General features: G+C 33.0%; 1 protein-coding gene across 1 annotated transcript in view; it reads left to right on the top strand.

Annotated features, from left to right (window-relative positions):
• PCLO (piccolo presynaptic cytomatrix protein) overlaps positions 1–23681 on the top strand; it is a 413878-nt gene that overhangs the window by 320041 nt on the left and 70156 nt on the right. The window contains exons 16-20 of the mRNA XM_063099452.1: positions 1716–1742; positions 9503–9596; positions 10736–10807; positions 12352–12532; positions 13905–14099. Coding sequence (XP_062955522.1) covers positions 1716–1742; positions 9503–9596; positions 10736–10807; positions 12352–12532; positions 13905–14099 — 569 coding nt within the window. The remainder of the gene's footprint in view (positions 1–1715; positions 1743–9502; positions 9597–10735; positions 10808–12351; positions 12533–13904; positions 14100–23681) is intronic.

Here is a 23681-nt window from a genome sequence, read left to right as displayed (position 1 = left end):
TCTTTTAATTTGGGGAGTGACATTTGAATCTTACTTTTTATTTGTAAATTTTCAATCATGACATAGAATAAGGAGGACAGTACACTGACCCACCATGTACCCACCACTCACCTTCAACAGATATCACTGATCACGTTTCATTTTTACCCTCATACACTCCCTCCATCCAGATTATTTTAAAGTAAATCTCAGCCATGGTGATTTTCTTCCTGCAAGTATTTTAGTATATATTTCTGAAAGATAATACTGATTTTAAAATAATTATACTACCATATATGACCATAATTATTTTTTAAATTTTCAAGTAACACTTTAACTTCCCCAGTTGCTTCAACATATTTTCCTAGGTGGTTTGATGCCCTAATTGAAATTTTTTTGAACATGCTACCCATCAATAGCAAATTACGTTTTCTTTTCAAGTACACATGCAGCATTCACCAAAATTGACTATTTTATTTTCTGGGCCATAAAACAAACCTCAACAAATTTAAAAGCATTGAAATCATGCAAATATGTCCTCTGACTATAGTTGGTTTGTTTGAACAGGATTCAAATTAAAGTTATACACTGCATTTGACTCTGCTGCTTACTAATTATATCACCATGAGCAGATCACCAGGTTTTTGAGATTCAGATTCTTTGTCAATATTGAGAGAGCCACGGTAAACAGAACCATAATTTCTAGTTCGTCAGGAGAACCAAAGTAGATAATACTCAGATAATAATTTGAAAATTCCCAGGTGCTGTATCAAATTCAGTATACAGCCTTTAATTTCATCCTTCTCAATAATTTTATTTAGAAATTTAGAACTGTTGGCATGGTTGCTCAAGTTTTAATTTATTGAACATTTTGAAAAACCCTCAGTAAGTTTAACAAGAGATTACCAACTAGCTACATAGCCTAGGAAAGGGAAGTTCCCATTTTATGTTAATTAATTTATATCTTTATGTAGTAGTTGTAACTATAATTTAGCTACATCTTTTAAAGTGAGTATAACAAAAGCAACGACGAACGAATAACTTCATTCGGCTTTTGATTTGGGTCATTAGAACTTCAGTGTTATTTAATAACAATATTATGAGGCAAGGGGAATTCATCAGCAAGGGTTTCCATCTACTTAACTTTAGCTAATGAATGAGTGTAAATAAAGCACTGTCACTTTTTTCTATGTTCTCTAATAATATTCTGAGGATCGTCTTTTATACTATATGGGAGTACCTATCTTTTATTTATTACAGGGTATGTTTCAAATAGAATGTTGGAAACCTGAATAACCAGAAAGGACAGGCAAGGAACAAGAATATGTCAGTCCATTCTGGGATGAGGAACAGGGAATGATGGGAACTATAGTGAAATGGAGAGTAAATTCCCCACTAAAGCTATACTCATGCATTTGTCAAACAAAACATCCCTACCGGGTGGGATTTGGCTCAAAGGCAGCTAATGTACTACTGCTATTCAATTCCTAGCTCTTTCATTAAATTGCTTTTAATTGTTACAGTGGCCAAGGCCTTGGGATTTCTTATACTTTGAGATTTTATTTTCACTATAGTTCTAAGATTATGTTCTGCCTCATATCTTATATATGTTATGGTATAGCGCCTCTAATTATTACTGTCATATTTTCTTCCCAATTTCTTTTCCTAACTTTTTTCTTCCTGTCTTTCCTACTTTCCTGTTGTATCCTTCACTCTCGCTGTTGGAATCAATGCAGCCAAGTCATGGTTGTCCAGAATGCAAGGTAGAGTTGGTTCTCTTTTGGTGTCAAGCTATGCTGTTATATCTAGAGTTAAAATTTTGCATTTTTGTATGCATTCACCTGCACTTCAACTTGGGCTGCAACTTTTGTTTTTCTACATTTTGTTATTTACTGAATTTAGACCTACAGCAGATTGTTCTGAACACATTTCTAAGTAGCTTTAGCAGATGTGTGCACTAGGACACAGAACAGTAGAATATATTAAAAACCTAGAAAAGATGAATAAGGAAATATCACCCTGAAATGAGACATAACTAAAGTTTTCATTTATAATTTGTCCACTAATATTCATTTAAGTTCTCATTAGATAATCATGGATTAAGTTCTCCTCTTACAATTAAAAACATCTAGAGACACTATTCAAAAGGAGTTAACTGATCTGGATGCCCAGTAGTGGGTATGTATCTCATCTTAAAGACAATAGGTATCTGGTCATTTTCCCTCACTGAAACTGTTATTAAACTATTTCCATTCCTTTATACATTTTGCACCACAAAATTATTGTTATGCAACATAAGATGCCATAATGTGCTTGCTATAGTGTATTGGCAACAAAATAAAAAGCATCCTCCTGTGTTTCCAATAATACGAAACTGTTTTCTGATATAGCTCATAACATGTCACATCATTACATTGTCAACTGAGGCTATCTTTTAATACATAGCCAAAAGCATTCTTTTGTACATCTCTTATTGCATTATAAATTAAATGTGTTATTTAGTTGGGATGGCGAATCGTGAACCATCTACAGCAATAGGGCAATGAGGATTTTAATCCCACCCAGATTGTTAATTGTACAGCATTTGTTTTTGTCTATGACATTAAAATTTGACATCTTTATTAATCATGACAAGCTGTTGACCAGAAGAGGCTGCTTCTGATTTTTAAAGGTATAAATATTTAAATATTTTGAACAATAGGATTAGTCACCACAGCCTTTCTAGTGCCCAGAAACTTTTTATTTTTTTGCAGCCACAAAATTATGGCAAACAGTGAGATTTGACACTGTTACGAGTTCCTTGCTATGGCTGTTTCTCTCATCACAGGACACAATTCAGGTCTCTCTAGCTGATACATAAAATTAGTTCTTGTTTCAAAGAGATAATGTCATTTTTAGAACAGGCATTATCAATCACATTATTCAGCATCTCCTTGTCTTTCATGTAGAGAAATTGGGGAGAAATTATCAGAATGACAGTGATTATATTTAACTTAGAAAAAAGCATGTTTTGTAAATGTAAATAATGATTGAAAGAGTCTGGGAGGTCTTAGGTTACTGTTTAGAAGATCTAGAAGTCGCTTTGTTATATCTGTCATCTAGAATTCACTTTTATCATATCTTTGAGAACTGTCAGTGTAAGAGGAAATTATAATGACAAGGTGCTGGTACTGTAAGTGAGTCTACAAAGCCCTTGAGTGAAGTCCTTAAGAAGTTGGGTTGAATTTCAGCTCTGTCACTTAGAAGCTGTGATATTTCTCTAAAACTATTTTCTCTTCTGCCAACTAGAAGTAGTAATAGCCTCCTTCCCAGGTTTGAGTGTGTGTGTGAAATACATGGAGTAATCCATCAAAAGTGATAAGCAAGATATCTGGCACATAATCAGCTCTTAATAAACAGCAGTAGCCATTATTATTGCTAACAATATGTATAATAAATTTCACATAGCCAATGGTCAGTTGTCTGCACAAAAAAGAGATACAGAATGCCTGAGCTAATAAATTATACCAAATTATTTAACAACATTATATAGAAAGCCAAACAACTTTTCTTTAATAATAAAATGTAAAAATCCTTTATTCCTAAAATTTTAAAAAAGAAATCCTGTTTAATAAAAATTTGCATTGATCTGGTTTTCTTTTCTCCTTTCATTTTCTCTTTCTACCCTTTAATCAATCCATCCGTAATCTCTGAAAGGCCAAATTTCAGTCAAGATAAGGTGAGAGAATGGCAAGGAAGGAGCCTGAATGGTCCATGAACTCAATAATTAGTAAAAAGCTGGAAATGAGATCAGTAAGAAGTGGAAATGAGTAAATATAAGGGGTCTCATCCTTCACACTGTTGGGCAAAGTGTGATTTCTTTTCTCATTAATGAGATTTTGCTGTGATTATAACTAGTTTTAGCTGTCATTATACCTGGAAGCCCAATTTCTAGCTGGACTTTTTCTAAACACCATCGTTAGCATATGAAACTATTTCCTCTGGAACCCATGTAAGGCAGGCACAGGTGTTACATATTTACAATATAATGGCCCAAACTTATTTTATTTCAATAAATTTTAAGGGAAAACAAAAAAGTACAAGCATGTTTTGAGGATCCCTTCAACAAACATTTATTTAGCACAGACTGTGTGCCAGACACCATGCTAACTGCTGGAGTTAGGCTTGACAATGCAGCCATAGTCTCTGCCCTAAGGGGGAACACAGAAAAATAGAGTGCCAGGCAATAAAGACACCATTGCACAGAAAAACAGAGTTTAGTAAATGGGATATACTCTGAACTTCTTTCTAAATTAAACAACCTCTGAGGAGTAATTTAAAATATATATATATATATAATTTTAAAATATATGTTTCAATTTAATATATAATTTATATATACACATATACATATATGTGTGTACATGTATATATATACAGAGAGAGAGAGAGAAAGAGAGAGAGTCCAGTAAAGGAAAACCAAATGAAAAGAATACCTTCATTGTTTTAGATAATTCTATACAAAGAAGCTATCACATTCCATTCTTCTTTCTCAGTTTTTCTTTTGATATTAAAAAAAAAGGAAAATGGCGAACTATTTTTTTCTGCTGGTTTAGAGTAGAATAACTGAATTTCAAAATTTGTTTCTGACTGCCTTAAAAGCATATCTACCCATGACAAAATGGCCAATAAGAAGAAATGAAAAAAAAAGAAATCAGTCACAACTTCAAGGGGGTAAAGTTTCAGATTTTTTAAACAAGCACCATGTCCCATCTTGATGAATTCACTTTTTCCCCCTTATTCATATAACATTGATTATTAGATATGACCTAATTGCCCTAATGTAGTATTATTAATGTAATGTAATCCACAACAGAATATAGTGTTTTTACCAGATAAGGAAAGAAAAGGAGGATGAACTCCAGTTTTCTCAGCCGGAATTTATGCTCCCATTCAAGAATTTCCCTGCTTCTCTGCCCACCTCCCACCTACAAATCCACAGATTTCACTATGGCTGGGGGAACTGCGGAGAGTTTTTAGTTGTGTGAAGTGGCAACACAGCTGGTTGGGTTCATGCGCAAGATGGTCAAAACATGATAATCGTAAAATAATTGCCATTAAAGAAATAGCTTTTGTGTGGCTAGCTATACATGTCAGGAAATACAAGAGCAAAAAGTTGCAAAGGATTTTGTTGGTGTTTACACATGCCAGTTAGAGCTGGTGGAGGTGTGTTTACTTCCATTAATCCTAAAGGAAATGCATGCCTTGTGTCTGGCGAGAACTGGAGAAGCAAATTCATTAATAAGATTAAGATAATCTATTAAAATGAACATCCTAATTTATGCCCAATCAGTTCAGGTTATTTCTGAATGTATCTGGTCAAAATTAAATTCATGATAATTATCCCTAATTGTTTCACAGCATTAATTTAGTATATAACATTCAGAGTCTCCCTAGGCAACTCTAAAAATATCCTAATTATTTTAATGATATGTATGTGTGTATGTAAATAGTATATATAATTTATTTTATATATGTTAAATATATATATTTAAATTGAGGTGGAGAACTTTATTAAGAAGACAAACTAGACATTTAAAGCTAATGAAACCTGCAATTAAGAAAATAAATAGACAATGTTATGATGGGCATAATCAAGTTCATGTATGTTTAATAGCAAAGATTCCCTATGTCTGAAATCTTGTACCACGAGTTAATAACGATGAAACCTTGCCAATATGCATTAATTACTCTGAGCTTCAGTTATTCTCACCTATAAAATGGAATAATAATATCTGTCTCATAGGGTTGTTTTGAGGATTAAATGAGTTAACACATGGAAAGCACTTAGAACTCTTCGTGGGAAAAAGGAAATTAATGGTTATGATTATTTTAATGTGCTTATTTTATAAAATCAAATATATAATTGTGTGTCAATACAATTAATTAAAGGTATCTCTTGATAGGGATTGCACAGTTCCTGGTACAGAGTTGGCATTCAATAATTTTTGTTGGCTATATAAATGTGGATTTGAAAAATTTTAAGAACAATTATTCACATTTATGGATTAAGAAAAGATGGTGACTGATAAATTCTTTTGAAGACATTTTAATACTCAGAATATTTTAATTTATATTGGCATATCCAGAATTTTAGTGAAAGTACATAGTTTGCACTTGACATTAATTCCTATTTTGTTTTAAAAAATTGTGTCCATTGAATTTTTTAGAATTTGAAAAAATAACAATTTTACTACTACTATTTGCTGTATTATGAATCTTATCCTTAATATGGTTTTCCCATGATCTCACCACTTTGATAACTTAGTCCAAAACATATAGAATGTTTAAAACTCTTATTACTATGTGTTCTTTATCTAAGTATACCTGCCTATAGGAATAGCCATAATTCAAAGCAGCAGCCAAAGTTTGATATTCGATTAAAAGTGGTCACATTAGTTCTTCCTATGTCAACATAAAAAAACTTTAAAAAAGAATCAAAAATGAAAAATATTAAGGAACATAGCTTAACAAAAAATTTTAAATTTTTATTACAAGACATTTCAAACTTACTGAAAATTGTAGAAAATATCAAAACAATTACCTGTATGTTTGCTATCCAGTTTTATCAAATCTTAACATTTTGCTGTATTTGCTTTAGATTTTTTTAATAAAAGATATTTTGCAAGCACGCTGATGTCTTCTGAATACGCTTTCCTGTCCACCTAAAAGAACCACTAAATTGAATCTAATATCTATAATTCCGAAGTTTTCTTACTATATTTGTATATATGTACATATTTACATAAATAATTTATAGTTTTATTTCACAAAATTTTAACTTTATATCATGACACCCTACCATATTTATCCTTAGGCTCAAAAATGTATCCTTCTGATAAAAAATTTTTGATCAAGATTTCTTCAAGACTTATCTATATTGATATATAGATGTTTATTTAATTCACTTTAACTGCTGCTTACTATTTCATTGAATGAATATATCATAATGTATTTATTCACTGTCTTATTGACTTATTATTAGAAACAATTTTGCAATGAATGTTCTTGAATAAATTTCTTGTGCACAGGTGATAAATTTATCTGAAGTGTGTGTACGAACTTATACTTTTGTTCACAGTCTATAAGAGTTTCTGTTTCTTTAAGCCATTGTCTGTATATTGCCCCCAAACTGTTTTCAATTTTTCTTGAATGACAAAATTGTCAAATCCTGCCCTTACTTTTGTATATTCAACTGGGTTTGTTTGAAGTGAGAAGACTGCTGCCTTATTTCTTTTCTTTTCTTTTCTTTTATGGCTGCAGTTATTTTTATCGTGTACTTACTAGGTGTCCAACACAGATTTTTTTTTTTATTTTAATTTATCAATATACAATGTAGTTGATTTTCTTATCCCTTTACCAATTCCTCCTTTTCCTCCCTCCCTCCCTTCTCCCCCCATCAACATCACATCTGTTCACTTGTCTCAACAAGTTCAAGGAATTGTTGTGATTGTTGTGTCTTCTCCCCCTCCGCCCCATTCATTTGTATATTTACTTATTTATTTTTATTAGCTCCCACAAATAAGTGAGAACATGTGGTATTTCTCTCTCTGTGCCTGGCTTATTTCACTTAGTATAATTTTCTCTAAGTCTGTACTTCTCACCATATACCAAAATCAACTCAAAATGGATTAAAGAATTAAATATACATCCTGAAACAATGAAACTCCTTAAAGAAAACATAGGGGAAACACTCCAGGAAGTAGCATTGGGTACAGACTTTATGAATATGACCCCAAAAACACAGGCAACCAAAGGAAAAATAAACAAATGGGATTATATCAAACTAAAAAGCTTCTGCACAGAAAAACAAACAATTAACAGAGTGAAAAGACAACCAACAGAGTGGGAGAAAATATTGCAAAATATACATCTGACAAAGGATTAATAGCCAGAATATACAAGGAACTCAAACAACTTAACAGCTGCTTTATTTCTTAAACTGGACTCAGCTCACAATAGCTGATGTGGGAGGTGTTATGAGACACAAGCTCAATCTTGGCTACACATTGGAATTACCAGGGAGCTCTCAAAAATCCTAATGCTCAAGTCTCACCCCAAGCTAATTAAATCAGAGTCTCCTTCAGGGGTACAGGCATAGTTGTGGAGGGCTTGGGGGTGGAATGATGACTGCCCCACTTCCCACCCCCAGAACTCAGATCCCAAGGTGATCCCATTATGTAGTCAATGTTGGGAATTACTGCCCTTGTGTCTGGCTGATAAGAAAATGAAGTCAGAGCAAAAAGGAAGATACTGGGCTGTAGAAAAAAAGTCTGAAAGTGGATGGTAAACTGGAGTTTGATTCTCAATAGTTTTATCAAGAATGGCTATAATCAGTGGCTGGAGAACAATACTAGGCATTCCAGGATATGGCAATGCTTGAGACCGTGAATCTAGCAAGAGTTAGTCTGGCTATAGTTTGAAATAAACCACAGATTACAATGGCCAGGTTGTAGTCCCTTTAGGCAAAGGCAACTTGTGGCATCCAGAATCCCTCAGACAAATAGGCTGGTTTTCAGGACTCTGGTGCCCACCAGAGATGAAGTGTTATGTAAAACCTGAGACATCGGCCAAGGCAGAAAATTTGGAAAAAGACAGTGAGAAGTAGAGAAAGGCCTTGTCTATGGGCACCATTTGCTAATAGCAGATAGCAGTAATTTAATTCCAACCCCATCAGCTGGTTGGTGCCAGCTATAGGTGTTCTGCCAGGCTTAATTAGTATAGGTTTTAGAAATAAGTTGTTTTTAAAATTGTAGAATAAGCTTTAAACTTGCTCAGAGGGAATGGAAAGTCAGGAATTAACTCAAATCCCCCAGGTTATAATAAATGGAGAAAGATTTTGGTTTGGTTCATCAATTATAATATAAGTTATTGGCGTGAACCAAGAATTTATATGTAATTAGAATGGCTTCATAGCTACATTAAATATCAAATTTTGCCAAGAGTGTAAGAATATTCTTTAAATATTAGGTAACAAATGTTTACAGAATATCAGCTATAGCAACAGCCATTCTTCATCCTTTTCTCAGTCAATACAACCATTAAAAATTTTTATAGAAAAAATTGAATTGGAAGACTGTTTAGCTTTGCTGACATGATTAGGTACAAAACTATTGGAAAGTTAGATACCAAATTATTATTTGTGGGCAAGAAGACATTGATGTTACTATATAGTTCATGTAATTATTGCCTACATTCAGGAAAGGGTAAGATTTTAAAATTATAGTATAGGTAGACCACCTACGGGCATTTCTTTCTTTAAAAAAATACTCATTAGAATAAATGAAACTAAAGATGTCCAGCATATTTTAAAATATTCATTGTACATTCAACTTAACATAAGGTTTAAGACATGAGGATGATGAGATAATTATGTAGTAACTCAAAACAAAATATCGTCTTGAAAAGTCTGCATGTCTTTCAATTTGTAAGTCATCAGTTAAGATGAATAATCATGATAACTATTTCTTTTCTTCTAATTCAGTGCTGAGTACAAGAGAAGAACTAAATATGTTCAGAAAAGTCTTAATCCTGAGTGGAATCAAACAGTAATTTACAAAAGTATTTCCATGGAACAGGTATGTAATTATTTTCCAGGTGATGGATTTGGGCTAATATAAGTGTAGCACTGACAAAATTATCGAAATATTGGGATCCATATAAATTTTGCCATATAAACAAATAGAGTTGAGTAAAATACATGTAAGAAATGTAGCCAATGAAATGAACTTTCAAACACAGGATGAAAGTAAATGTGTACATTTGGATAAGATTCAATGCATAGAAATGTATTACTCCACCAGACAACATTTTAGGAACTCATCTCTTCTCTAAATTGAGGCATCCTAGAAATCTAGAAATGTGAGGCTAAACTGTATAGAAGAGAGCATAATGCTGGCTAGCCTAAAGGATTATCACTGCAAATAAATGACTCTAGGCAAAATTGCATCAATGTGCTTCTGAAAATCTTCATCTCATAACTTTGCATGGATAACAAAAAATAACTGATAGTTTATAAGGTTGAATTCAGAGAGAAGAGAATACAAGGAGAACAGGAAGAAGCCATCCATATACAACAATTTGCAAACAGGTTATATTTCATTTCATTTTATTTTATTTTATTTTATTTTATTTTATTTTATTTTATTTTATTTTATTTTATTTTATTTTATTTTATTTGACAACAGGTTATATTTTAAAGTGAAGTTTTTAATTTGTGTACTGGAAGATTAATTCGGTTATGAAGTTGAGGCTGGACACAAATTACAGTCTGGGCTCTTGAATTTAAAATAAGTTAAATTCACCTGTAGAAACAGAACAATGCTACTATGTGTTTTAGAAATTACTGAAACAAAAGCTATAATCCAAAGAATTCTAGACATTTTTGCAGTCTATGAATTTCTTACATTTAAAGAGTATTTATAGACTCTGCTTTCTAGTTTTTAAAATGGGCAGGTAAAATGATAGTAAATAAGTAAGAGTTTCCATTTTGTTCACAAAATAATGCGATCCATTAAAACGAAAGACTACAAAAGCATTTAAATTTTACAAAATATTTAATATAAATCCACATAGTTTTAGGTATTTTAGTTTTGAGTATTTTTACATAAGTGAAAAATGTTCAAGGAAGTGAAAATAAATGGATCTATTGTATAAGTGTAATGGAAAATTTATAATGGAAAAATGGGGGTTAATGGCATTTTTATTTGAACTGTAGCTCAAGAAGAAAACACTGGAGGTGACAGTTTGGGATTATGATAGATTTTCTTCCAATGACTTCCTTGGAGAGGTGAGCTTCTGATTTCCTTTTTATTTGCTGCCGTTGTAAACCAATTAAAGCATGATGCCAAGTATATTTCTTAAATTTATAAGACAGCCATTTCTGAATAAAATCCTTTGACATATGGAATCTATTTCCCGACTTACTCTTTGAATAGCTAAACAGCAACTGGAGAAATAGTTTTCGCCCTACAACTTTATGTATTTTATAACTAATTTGCAAGATGAAATATTAGTTGTTTCAATAGGAAGAAGTATAGTCTGTGAGTCCAAATGAGATTTGAGATAACAAATTTATTATATTACAAAATAAGCTGGGTTTTCTAAAACACATTTTCAAGTTCTTTAATTGCTGTTTCTCACTGCAGTTATGAATGACTTAGTGACATTTTACATTGTTATTTATAATTAAGTATCTTGAAAAAACCTCAAAATATTTTAAGAAGAAAAACTAAAAGTAGGAGAAAACAATTTTTTGTATAAATTTTCAAGGAATCAGAATTACCTAATCATAAAACTGGTAGAGTGATTAGATCTTGTGATTTTTTTCATCAGTTATGTTATAAAAGTACATATTTCATTTATTGCTCTTTGCTTAAGAGCAGAAGTTATAAATAAATGTTAAATTATCTTCAAAAAATCCAAAACTTATAAACTATGATATCCTTTTGATAGAGAAAATATAAAACAGTTGTGTAGTCTAGGTGATAATGAAGCCTTGTTTCATTATAATCTATAGTGCTCTTTTCCACTAAAGCTAGACCATTTGATTTTCACTTTTGGATTCCATCCTGTCAAGCCACATGGACTAATCTTGATCTTAGGCAGGGCTACTCTAAGGCTATATATCTCATTTCAAAAACCTGACTCTTTGACGTTCTTCTAATTTATTGACTTTTTATGTTTATATAAATATATCCATTGTGCTGGTTTTCATTTCTTTACATCTCATCAAATCTAAGATGCCAGCAACTATAAAATGCACCATTATATACGTACCACTAAGGAAAAAAAATGCTGACAATTAAACCATGATGCAATATTTTCTCATCATCAGTTATTAGTCATATCTCTGTTTCAAATGTTATCTAAAGTATGTTTTAAAATAGAAGAAATAAGTTACTAATTACATATTATCCATACCTTTCATTTTGTCCCTCTTGTGACTAAACTAAGACATTTTTCAAAGGTGTTAGCCAAGTTTAGGACTAAAATAAATTTACATAACAACAACAAAAATTTATATCACAAAAAGATTGACTCGTGACTCTACCTTTCTATATTATTCCCAAATAATTTAGTGAATCATCAAAAATTTTATATGGTTTAATTTAATTACACATTTATTATGCATCTGAAATGCACAAGAGATTGTTCCCAATATCATGGGTGAAGAAAAATTAGGAAGATAGTATCTTTATCCTCGAAGGTTATACTGTAGCCTGTAGCCTCTAGCCTCTGGTTTATATCCTTGAATAAACTTTATAGAAAAAAGTAATAAATCAATTATAGATTAATCCACAAATTTCACTGATTTGTTACACTTTTTTTCAGGTATTGATTGATTTGTCTAGCACATCTCACCTTGATAACACTCCCAGATGGTATCCTCTCAAAGAGCAGACTGAAAGCATTGATCATGGCAAGTCCCATTCCAGTCAGAGCAGCCAGCAGTCCCCAAAGCCATCTGTCATCAAAAGCAGAAGTCATGGTATCTTCCCTGACCCATCCAAGGGTAGGAGATATTTCAAGTAGAATATGTTTTTTGTCTGTTTGTTCACTTTTAGTATCTTCTTGAATGTGGATGTGCATAATCTTCACTTCTCTGACTCTGTTTTTCAACCTGTAAAATGGGGGAGGTTGGGCTCTATGAGCTATTTGATATTTTTCATCTCCCAAAATCCATGATAATATGATTTTAGAAAATGCACTGGAGTATTTCATAAAGAAAATATAGAAATCCCTACCAGTTCATTGACTAGTCATTACCATTACTCATAAATATAATTCTGCATGCTGCTTTTCATTTATCATATCAAGAACATTTTTCTCGTGTCACCAAAACAATTGATATACTGAAATTTACTTGTCTTTCCTAAATGTTTTACTCAAGCCAGTTTTTAAACTATTATTATTAATTTTTAAATAATGGTGCCATACACTGGATTTGGAAATATGCACAGCATTCCCATTCAAATCAGCTTTTCTTTTGGGAGGTTCATTACCAATTTTCCTACAACACAACATTAATCCTCATCATAAACTGATACTGCCTGTATGGGATAACCATGTGGTATCTTATCTAGAAATAATGAACTATTTATAAATATTAAATATAAATTGTTATGTTGGACTTGAGAATTGCTTCCTCATCTCCTCTTCTCAGAAAGAACATCAAATTGAAAAGCGGTTCTTTGTACATTAAAAGAGAATGGATCATAAGTGTAAGTGTTCTAGGCAATGGAAAACTGAGGCCATGTCCAATAGGCCATTCAATTGATATGGTAAACCACTGACTACAATGAGTGCTGTAGATTTATTTATGAATGAGTTTTATAGATCATTTATGGATTCCACTCTGCCCTGCTTAACATTCTGCAAAGTCGTTAGTATAAAGACCCCTCTCTCTATGACTACCTTAGCAAACGTGTGATTTACATTCTCTACAGTTGAGACAGTGATTCTACAATCCCAGCATTTAATATGTCCTAGTGATTCACACCTCTTCATCCAGGAATTCACTGTTTTTGCTTAAAACTCCTCCTGCGGCAATGTAAGCCTGTCGTCTCTACCTTACCTCCACTAGAATCAGCAGAGTTGCTTGGTGAAATTAGAAGTTAATATATTCGTTACTTGAGGCGAGTTAGAATGTATTCCTCTGTTCAAAGTTTATCTCTCCTCAAGACTGTCATCCTTTTGCCTTTCCTCCCCCAAATTATTTCCCAAATGTTTAATCACATTACTGTTTGGTGATCAGTTGCATAAAGGAGCCATGAAAGACTCAGAATTACCATAAATCTTAGACAGTTTTAAGTTATGGATAGAGCAAGTTTGACAGGAGGAATGCTGGAGCAACTTTAACCTGTGTTTTACCCTTTTGTAACCAGACATGCAGGTTCCCACCATTGAGAAATCCCACAGTAGTCCTGGTAGCTCAAAATCATCATCGGAAGGCCATCTCCGCTCTCACGGACCATCTCGCAGTCAAAGCAAGACCAGTGTCACTCAGACCCACCTTGAAGACGCAGGGGCTGCCATAGCCGCTGCCGAAGCTGCCGTGCAGCAACTCCGCATTCAACCAAGTAAAAGACGCAAATAAATTCCTCAGCATGGCAGCTTAATGTTCATCTGTTGCCTTTCTTTCCTGCTGTCCTTCCCTGTTTGCTTTCTATTCTTGGCATCCCCTGCTCACTCTGTTCTATGTCCTTTTGTCTGTGTAAGAACAGTATCAATACATAAATATGCTTTCTTTTAGAATTTTTTTTTTTTTTTTTTTTTTTTTTAGTTTACATAGACGGAAATAAAACTGGCTGTTTCTCCTTTGTTTCCACCATCCATCCAACCTGGCTCATAGTATTTGGTAGCTGTGTCTGTGGTGTTTGCAGGCAAAGCAATGTTGTGCGTCCTTTTCGTGTGCACTTAAATATCCTTTAGAATACAGGAATTATAAGCACAAGTGGTTGCCAATTTTCAAGGCATTATGTCCAAAAAGCACACACATGTATTTAGAACAGATTAGCAATGAGATTCTGGCACCTGAAAACACTCAAAAATTGTAGGCAGAAGAGTAATACGACCAACAGTTAAGTTCTAGAACCTAGGGGGAAAAGGTCATTTCAAGTCAATGCTTAAAAGCACATCAATTACACATGTGAAATGTTGTAGCTTTCCCTGCACAAAAGTTTCCAGTGTTCTGAAAAATCTGTGAAGAAAATCATATTTCTTATATTCTCAAAAATAACCTCATAATATTAATATACATATAAGCGTATATCATGAGGCGATAAGACCTCATTAAGGAGGGGGTCTATTCTGTCAGATCATACATTGTATATGATAACAAGAATTTACAGATTTTTTTTTGACCATTGGGAAACCTTTGAAAGTCAAGATTTGCTATGTCTGGTAGCTGTAAAGCAATTAGAGAATAACAATTCACCCGTCTTAACTGCTATATTTCCATTGCATTTGTGAAAATTTAGTCAAGTATATAAAAACGTAGTAAGTATAAATATTTCCCAAATGTAGGCACAAAACGTAGGTGCACTAATACTGCTAAAAGGCATTAGCCAGGCAGTGGAGATACATTGCTGTTCTCCCTATCTCTTTAGTCATCATTTCCAAAGAAACAGCCAGTTTTAACCCCCTTTAATGCTGTGCATGTGGTGTCATTTTGGCATTGGAAAACACAACTTATTTAAATAGAGCAAAAGAACACTTCTGTTTGCATGAATAACATTTAAGCTGGTTCCATCTGAGGATACATACTTTGGGTTTCCATTTCACCCACACCGTCACAGCAGCACATAAAAGCGGTCAGTCTAATCATGCCAGGAAGCAGCACAGACACAGCATAGCAGGAGTCCTCCCTATTCAAAGAACTCAGTCTGATAATCTGCCTCCACCAGCCAATGGCAACCAAGACCAAAGCCAGCTAGCCCTCAGGAAGGTGATGTCTGATGGACCAGTCAAGCCAGAAGGAGGTGAGCAGAAAGGCCCTGTTCAAAGCACACAGCAAGAACATCCCCCAAATTTAAAACTCTCATCTTTCATTTTTAGAGATTGTCTGATAAAATATGTTTATCCACTTTTTAATGTGCTTTTGTGGGCATGGCATTTCAGGACTTCATCTTCACCATGTAAGTCCCAAAATCAGTCCCGTAATATATTGACTACAGTGATTTGTATTTTTCTATGCATTGGGCATCTTTTGACTTCTGTTGGGAAATAGATTAACAGTATTCGTATTGCAGAATGGAATGCATGCTACTAACCTAATCTGTTCAAGCATGACTATAAATATGTCACATTGTGATAAAAGTTTAAATTGCTCACAATTCAAGTTAGCATACCAGTTGAAATGTAGATCAGTTTTTGTTGCATATTATTTCAAGTGTAACTTTTTAAAAATTCAGTGAATTTTGGAAATTCTTAGAGGAAAGTAAAGGAAAAACTGTTAATGCACTCACTCACCTTTACATGGTGAAACTTCTCTCTTGATCCTACAAGCAGACGTATTCCACTCGTGTTTCCATAGTTGTTAAGTGTATCAGATGTGTTGGGCATGTGAATATCCAAGTGCCTGTGTAATAAATAAAGTATCTTTATTTCATTCATAAACTACTGGGTTCTGAGCCATTGTTATACGATGCAGCTTAAAATGAATGTGTCAGTTTTTGTTTTCTCATTTGATTCCATGGGATAGAGTATAGTTATTTCTCCATTGCTAGTGAGAGATGTAATGATAGAACATTTGGGAGCAGAACAAAGTTCCATGTCAGAAACATTATAAGATAGATAGAAAATTATTACCAAACAAGAGACAGAGCTTACAGAAAAACATAAATAAATAATAGGGTTGGGCCACCCTAGGCAATGCTTCCACTATTTCTCCCACATCTGATCTGTTTTGCAATCTTCTCAAGTCCCTGGATAGAGGAAAGTAAATCCGATGGAGATGCAGCTCACCTTGATCCCATAGCTGTATTCAGAAAGGAAAGCAAGCTTATGTCTGTCCCTAACCTGACCCCAACATTTGTGGACTTTTCCCCAAGAAAGAGTGACCCGGCCAGACACAGGAATCAAACTAGGGTGATTATAAAGTTATCTTAAAATTTAATTCAAAAACACAAATAAAAGTAAAGGTTTTAAAAAAGATAGGATAGCAGTGATTGCCCCTTAAGTACCTTCCAGCCCTAAAATACTTGGTTTTCTGATTCTATATTTGCCACAAAATTAAAATCAAGCCTTGTACTTTCCTATTGCATTTCTAATTATTCTCACAAAATTGAAAACATTTCATTTGCTATTTTTCCAATTGATCAGATATTTGGGGGCAATGTAAGATGTATGTGGTAATACAGAGGGCAAACCATTGAGATATTCCCTAAATTAGCCAGATAATTAAAGAAACAATTAGTTTAAACATCAGTGTACTTCTGAATATGTGTTTACCCAGCCCAGATTATAGATCCTTACCACAGCACAATTTCCCTTTTTTTGCTAGCCTTACTGATAGTTAAAATTCCACCTCTCACCTTCACTTTCATTAATAGTTTTATTTATTTCTTCATGTTATTCATTTTCTTACTTGAAATATTCCATTCGTTATAAATGTCACAGTAATCAAACACCTCTTATTCACATCTTATTTTTAATTATTGTGATTTACGTATTACTATATAAATATTTTGTGAGATATTTTTCTCTGTTTTGGTTCTTAAATTTTGGGTCAAAATGTTTTTAATCTCCATTCTTTGAAAAATGCTCTAACAGTTATTCTCATACATTTGAAGTGCTATGATTGAATTAGAAGACACTCTTTAAATACGATCAAAAGAAAAACTAGATACATAGCATGCTTTCTTGTTTAATTTAGCTCTCTAACAGTTAATAAGTAAAATGCCCTGTTTTCTAAAATATAAATGTATAATTTCCCTGCTACCACAAATGTACCAATAATATAATTGAACAATGCATTTTCCAGTCACTTAATAGTAAACATACTGTAATATTAAATTTATTTAAAATGCAATATAATTTGTTTAAAGCATGGAGAGAAAAACTGGCCAGACATATAAAGAATCAGCAAGTTCCTGTTCACTAAGTAATCATTTTAAGTGTTTGGATACAAGTCTCCCCTTTCAAACCTTACAATGGAGTCCATATAATCCCATTTGCATTCTGAAAAATAATACTCTGTATTTGAATAGTTCTTCACGTTGTACAAAGTGTTCTTTTTTTCATTCATCTCATGTTATCACACCAAGTGGATGAGGTAATAATTCATACATTCTTATCCATGTTTTATGGGTGAGCTATCAGGGAATCAGAGGGGTGGGATAGCTGACATAAGAACACACTCCCAGAAATGTTCAAAACCAGCAAATATAACTGTTGCCTTGTGATTCCTAGGCCTTTGCTTTTTTAAATCCACCGGCTCCTTTGAAATCACACTCTCCTTATCTCAATAAAAACAATGACCATTTCCTTATTTGTTATTTATCTAATTCTTACAAATGATTAGAGGAAGCTAGAAATGATGCTCGTATACATTTAAATTTTCTCTATCTACACAATCCTCCTTTCTAAAGGCTGGTAATTTAAGCTTCTGCAAACCAATAGAAGAAAACCATCCCACTGTACAAGCCCAGTGAGACAGCAACGAGTCCATAGAGGAGGCTGCATGTACATCTGTAGGCATTTCTATCAAGGATGACAAAATTGTCCCTAAAGAGCTTTCCAAATATTTTTTGTAAGCTTCTCAGCAGATTTCTGCTTGAATTAGCATAAAATATGGGTCAAGCAAGAATAATGGAGAGAGCCAGAAGGAACATTTTCTCTCCCCCTGGGGTTTAGTCGTATGCTAGGAAACCAGAAGCAAGGATGAGACAGATTGTGCCAAGCCATCCTGATGCCTAAACAACTCTCTGTATTTAGAAATCCCTGAAAATGTTGTTTTCCAAGCCAGTTGGTTTGATTGAACACAGGCTGTGCCATTTTAGAAGGTGACACCAACCAGGAGAGAGTTTAGAAAGTAGTTTTGGTTTGGGGTAATATAAAAAAAAAAATATATATATATATATATATATATATATATATATATATATATATATCTCAAAACCAAAACAAATTGAAGCATTCTTAAATCCTTGAAGATTAATTTAGCTAACAATTAATATATTAAATTTTAAGTGCAGTTTTAAAATTCCTGAGCTATTTTCATTTGATACTATGATTTTAGGTAGAAGTTTTAAACTTAGATAATACAGAACAGATAGAAATATCCTTCCACCCTGGGCAATAAAACAAGAGCCATTGAAACAGGTTGGAGAGGTTAGATGAGAAGATGAATCATTAAATAAGTTATGTGAGGGAATTATGGTTATGAGTTCCTTGCTGTGGCCGAATGGTAGGAGAAAAGCCTGAAGCTTCCACAGACCGCTGCTGGAAACTCCACTTTCAATAAAGCTCATTTGCGGCACCTGTCAAAGAGTTTCATATCCATGTGTTGCCTTGGCAAACTCTTACCAAGCCACCACTCTGTGGGAGCTGCTCTCTTGGGCGAATGGGTTGACTGGGTTGGGGAGCAGGGGCAGGCACTGGGAGAGAAGGGAATGTTTGGTTGCAAAAGATGGTAGCTGATTGGAGTCCATTTTCTTCTGACCCGAAGTAGATGATCACTTCTGATCAGAAGGAATTTAGCCTTCTCTACTTCTGGAAAGGTCAAGGCCCATAAGGGAAGTAAAGGAGAAATCATAAGAGAAATCAGAATGAGTTCATTTGGAAGTGAAATCTTCTTCAACATGATATGTACAAGGTTAATAAAAATAAATTTTATATTTCCCATTTCAATGTGTTGGTAAAAAAAAAAAATTAAAGCATTTAATAAAATAAAACCTTGAGCAGCTTAAAATAAAAAGAAAATTGAAACTGTAATGATGTGAATGCAGCAAACATCCAACACTGAGAATGAATTTGGATAATTTCAGCTTTCAAAGTCCTATGCCTATTTGTCTGGGGTAGAGGGTTTTCTTTTCTGTGAAAATGAAAATGCTCTTCTAAACTTTTGTTTTTTGAGGGTTTCTTTATTTTCGTAGAATGATTAACTGGCGCACTTTAGAATATTTCTATAGCCATTTAAATTTATTGCCAGAAATATTTCTGCTATACATGGAGTCACAGACAGTAAATGTATAGTTCTGACCATATGGCAGGCACTATTTCTTGTTCATGGACCTTCATTTCTGAAGGTGAATCTACTGACCTACCATCTGTAAGTACTTTAGTTCTCTTCCAGTAGTAGTCATGGATCTGCACCGAGTCACATACTTTGGTCTGGTCCACACTGGGAATTTAAATGTTCATTTCTTCTGACATGAGTAGCAAAACAAACCAGCCCATCTAAATATCAAACTTGGCTTCAATATTGCTGTGCCTTAGTCAAATGATCTAGCTGTGGGTCTATTTAATGAGAATGAGATTATTAATACATGATCTAAGAAAAAGAGAAAGGCCAAAGTTTTAACATACCAAAGTCCCTTAAATACTATTTATGACATATCTTTAACAAGTAATAGCCATGAAATCTAGTTTTATAAATGCAAACTGTTTTACTTTGGACTTGAGCAAATATTTTCAAAAAATTAAACAAATTCCCGCTAGGAAGAAGGACCTGAGGAAATGAGACAGACAAGTAAATACGGATGCAGCAAGGAAATGAGAAGCATGGAGTATACAAAGGCTGATGGAGACACAGTGGGGGACCCTGCAGGGTCAGGGTCCAACATGAGCCTGGGCTGGGAACTTTCTCACCTGGATAGGAGGGATCATGGAACCAGGAAAACGCTATGTAAGGAGAGTTGGGGGAATACAAAGATACTATTTGATTACATAACAATATTGCCTAAATCCAGATATCTTACTGTCCATGTGTTACTTGATTATTTTTTCACTTTTCATCCACATGCATTATATATATCATGTAAAACCATGACATTTCACCCATTCTCCATTGTGTAAGATGATTTGAGGAAAAGAAAATATGGGTATGGAATAGAATGAAGGCAATCTTTACATGTACTGAACCAGACTGAAAATATTTTTTATTTTTATTTTATCTCTGAGCTGTATGTGGAATTATACAATTAATCACCAAGAAGCCAAAAACACTCATGGATTTTAAATGAAAGCATGTCACAAATATAGAATTTTGATTGGGGTTTTAAGTTTGCTAGATGTGTGAATAGGAATAACATAAATATAATCATAGCTTTGTACCTTGATGTGTTTTAAGATACTGAAAGATACCATTAATTAATTTAATTGATGATAGTTTGAACAAAAACTAAACAAAATATTAACATCACAAATCAAACAAGGCAGATAAATTTTAGAGAAAAAAAATGCTTAGTAAAAGTCATGAGCATGGGTCTCTCTCTCTCTCTCTCTCTCTCTCTCTCTCTATATATATATTTAGGTGGTTGTCTTGACCTTGGTATTAGAACCCTTTGCTCTGACCAACTGAGCTAACTGGCCAGTCCCAGGTCTCTATTTTTGAACACATGGAAAGACAGTGAAATAAAATTTCTACTCTATCTGTTCTTAAAGAGAACATAGAAGCAAAATCAGCTTTTCCTCATTAAAACATTTCAAATTCAAATCCACATTATTCCAAGTTCTACAGATCACCTTACATTTTTATCTGACTATATAAAAAGACTTGGCATATAGAGAAATATAGAAAGTGGACATTTTTACAACTATTTAATTCAAATGTGTTTCTATGTAGATCCATTATATATTTTTAGTTTTAGTATGTTTTAAAGCATTTTCATTGCTAATGATATTTCATAAAGTAAATAACTATTGAATCACTGTTTTGACTCCATTCAACTATTCATGCACAAAAATGTTAAAAAAAAGACTTTGTGTAGAGAAAACCCCTTTTTGAAAGAATTTGTATTATTTTATCTCTGCTAATTATCATTATTTACTCTCGGTTTCTGTGCACCACAAAACAGTTGCTTTTTGTTTCTAAGGAGAGATAGAACAGACAAGCAAGTTTTTATAATACAGATAACTTTTAATTCAAACCATATACTTCTAGTGTTGTGAAGTTCTGGATAAAACAAGTTCTGAAGCAGCTTTGAAACAATTAAAAGGAATAATAATATCAATAATAAAGCTTTTCAAGAAAGGCTAACAATTTGATTATTTTTCCAGTACAAAAAGTAAAATGAAAAATAAAAGGCACCATAAAATGATCTCAATTTATAAAATGGTTTAAGACAACTGTCAAAGAAGCTGATGCTAATTGGTGTCTTCTCATTTTCACAGTTAGTACTTCATTTTTGTGATTGTAGATCTTGATCAGTAATTCTCAAAGTGTATCCACTGAACCCTGGGGGTCCCAAGAACTCTTTAAGGGGTCTGCAAGGTCAAAAAATTATTAAGAATATTAGGATGTTATTTGCCTTTTTCACTCTCAGTCCTTCTCAAGCGTATGTGCAGTGGAAGTTTTCCTGCAGCTACATCAGTGTCATGACATCATTGCTTTGACGGCTAGTAGAATGTACTTGCCTATTTTTTATGTAATTAATTAATGTTTCCTTAATTTTCATATGATAAATATCAATAGATATAACTTACATAAAGTATTTTGAATTACTTAACAATTGTTTAAGATTAAAAATAAAAGATTTAAAAGGGATAATACCAAAATGCTTAAAAGCCACTGCCTAGACCTATGCACAATCATAATTTTTACAATAGCCAAAGACTGGGTAACTAAGAGTTTCTTCCAAGATATACTTATCATGTTTGTCTCTAAATTTTTCATGCCCTATAATGCATCTTAGAACCCCTTCTTTCTTTTCTCATTTAATGTTAATTTATAATTATTAAGATTTAATGCCCTTTTTTTCAATTCATATAACAACTTACAAATATTTAGGGGGGCATGGTTTAGAATAAATTATAATTATATGTTTATATTCCTTACTGCCTTTTGAAGTCTGGTAAGTTATCTATAACTTTAATCAAGCTGCTCTCAATATAAGGAGGAGTGACAGGGAGTGTTATAAAGAGAGAATAAATTTTAGCTTTGTTCTTATCTTGAAGGTAGAATGTATTGTAAAAACAAGTGTTTATAAATTATTAGTTCTTAGAAGATGGCAAGGGAAGAAGGGAGCTATTCCCCACTGAGGACCAGCAGAACACAACAATTCCAAAAAAAAATGGACCTTACTTTTAATAAATTTTTTAAGGAAAAATAGATAAATTACTAGTTCTTTTTAATCTTCCATTGTATTATCTACATTACTGATCCAATGTATTGCAAATTAATTGTGTTGGCATAAACAATAGAAAAACTGAAAATTATCACCTTGATTCAAATTTGAAGAAAAACTGAAAATTTCTTACCTCTCACCTAACATTTGGTTCTTAATTATAAGTATATAATTTAGTGAGTTTTTAAATATTTAAAGTTAAAAAGGAGATTTCTGCAAATAAGTATTTACCATTTATAGAAAGTATTATCTCAATTACCTATATTAGTTTATCATTTACTCACATTCATATATATGGTTGTTTATTTTTTGAGTGTATAGCATGTTCTAGAACCTTTTCACGGTATTGTTGATACAGCAGCAAATGAAATAGACAAAAATCACTGTCCCTGTGAATTTTCTATCCTAGTACTATTTATTTAAAAAAACAATTTAAAGGTATCTGGGAAGAATTGTAAAGAATGAGCAAAGCGTGAATTTCTTCTACCTTCAACTGAGATGGCAAAGGAAAAATGCACTCGGTCATTGACTTAAGTTTGTATGCAACTAAACATCATCATGTTTACAAATTTCTGAAAAACAGAATTAATTATATTTGTATTTGTTCTGTTTCTGTTTCTCTCTCATAATCTTTACAATCCACTGGGATTTAACCAGCTACAGGAGGAGAAAAAGTATTTGAAAATGATCTATTTGGAGAGGGTAGGATTAATGCAATTAACTAGAGAGGTTAGGTCTCATGGGTCTGGACATGTATTTATCAAGTATTTGTTCAAATTTCCTCTTTACTTTGTGGCCATTGAACAAATTTGAATGATATGACAAATAATACTCAGCATTTGTTGTAGCACTAGCCATATAAATCAGTTTGCT

The sequence above is a fragment of the Cynocephalus volans genome, chromosome 6 (assembly GCF_027409185.1).
Source record: "Cynocephalus volans isolate mCynVol1 chromosome 6, mCynVol1.pri, whole genome shotgun sequence".
Lineage (NCBI taxonomy): Eukaryota > Metazoa > Chordata > Mammalia > Dermoptera > Cynocephalidae > Cynocephalus > Cynocephalus volans.
Note: the sequence above shows the minus strand (reverse complement) of the source record. Positions and strands in the feature narration are given on the sequence as shown.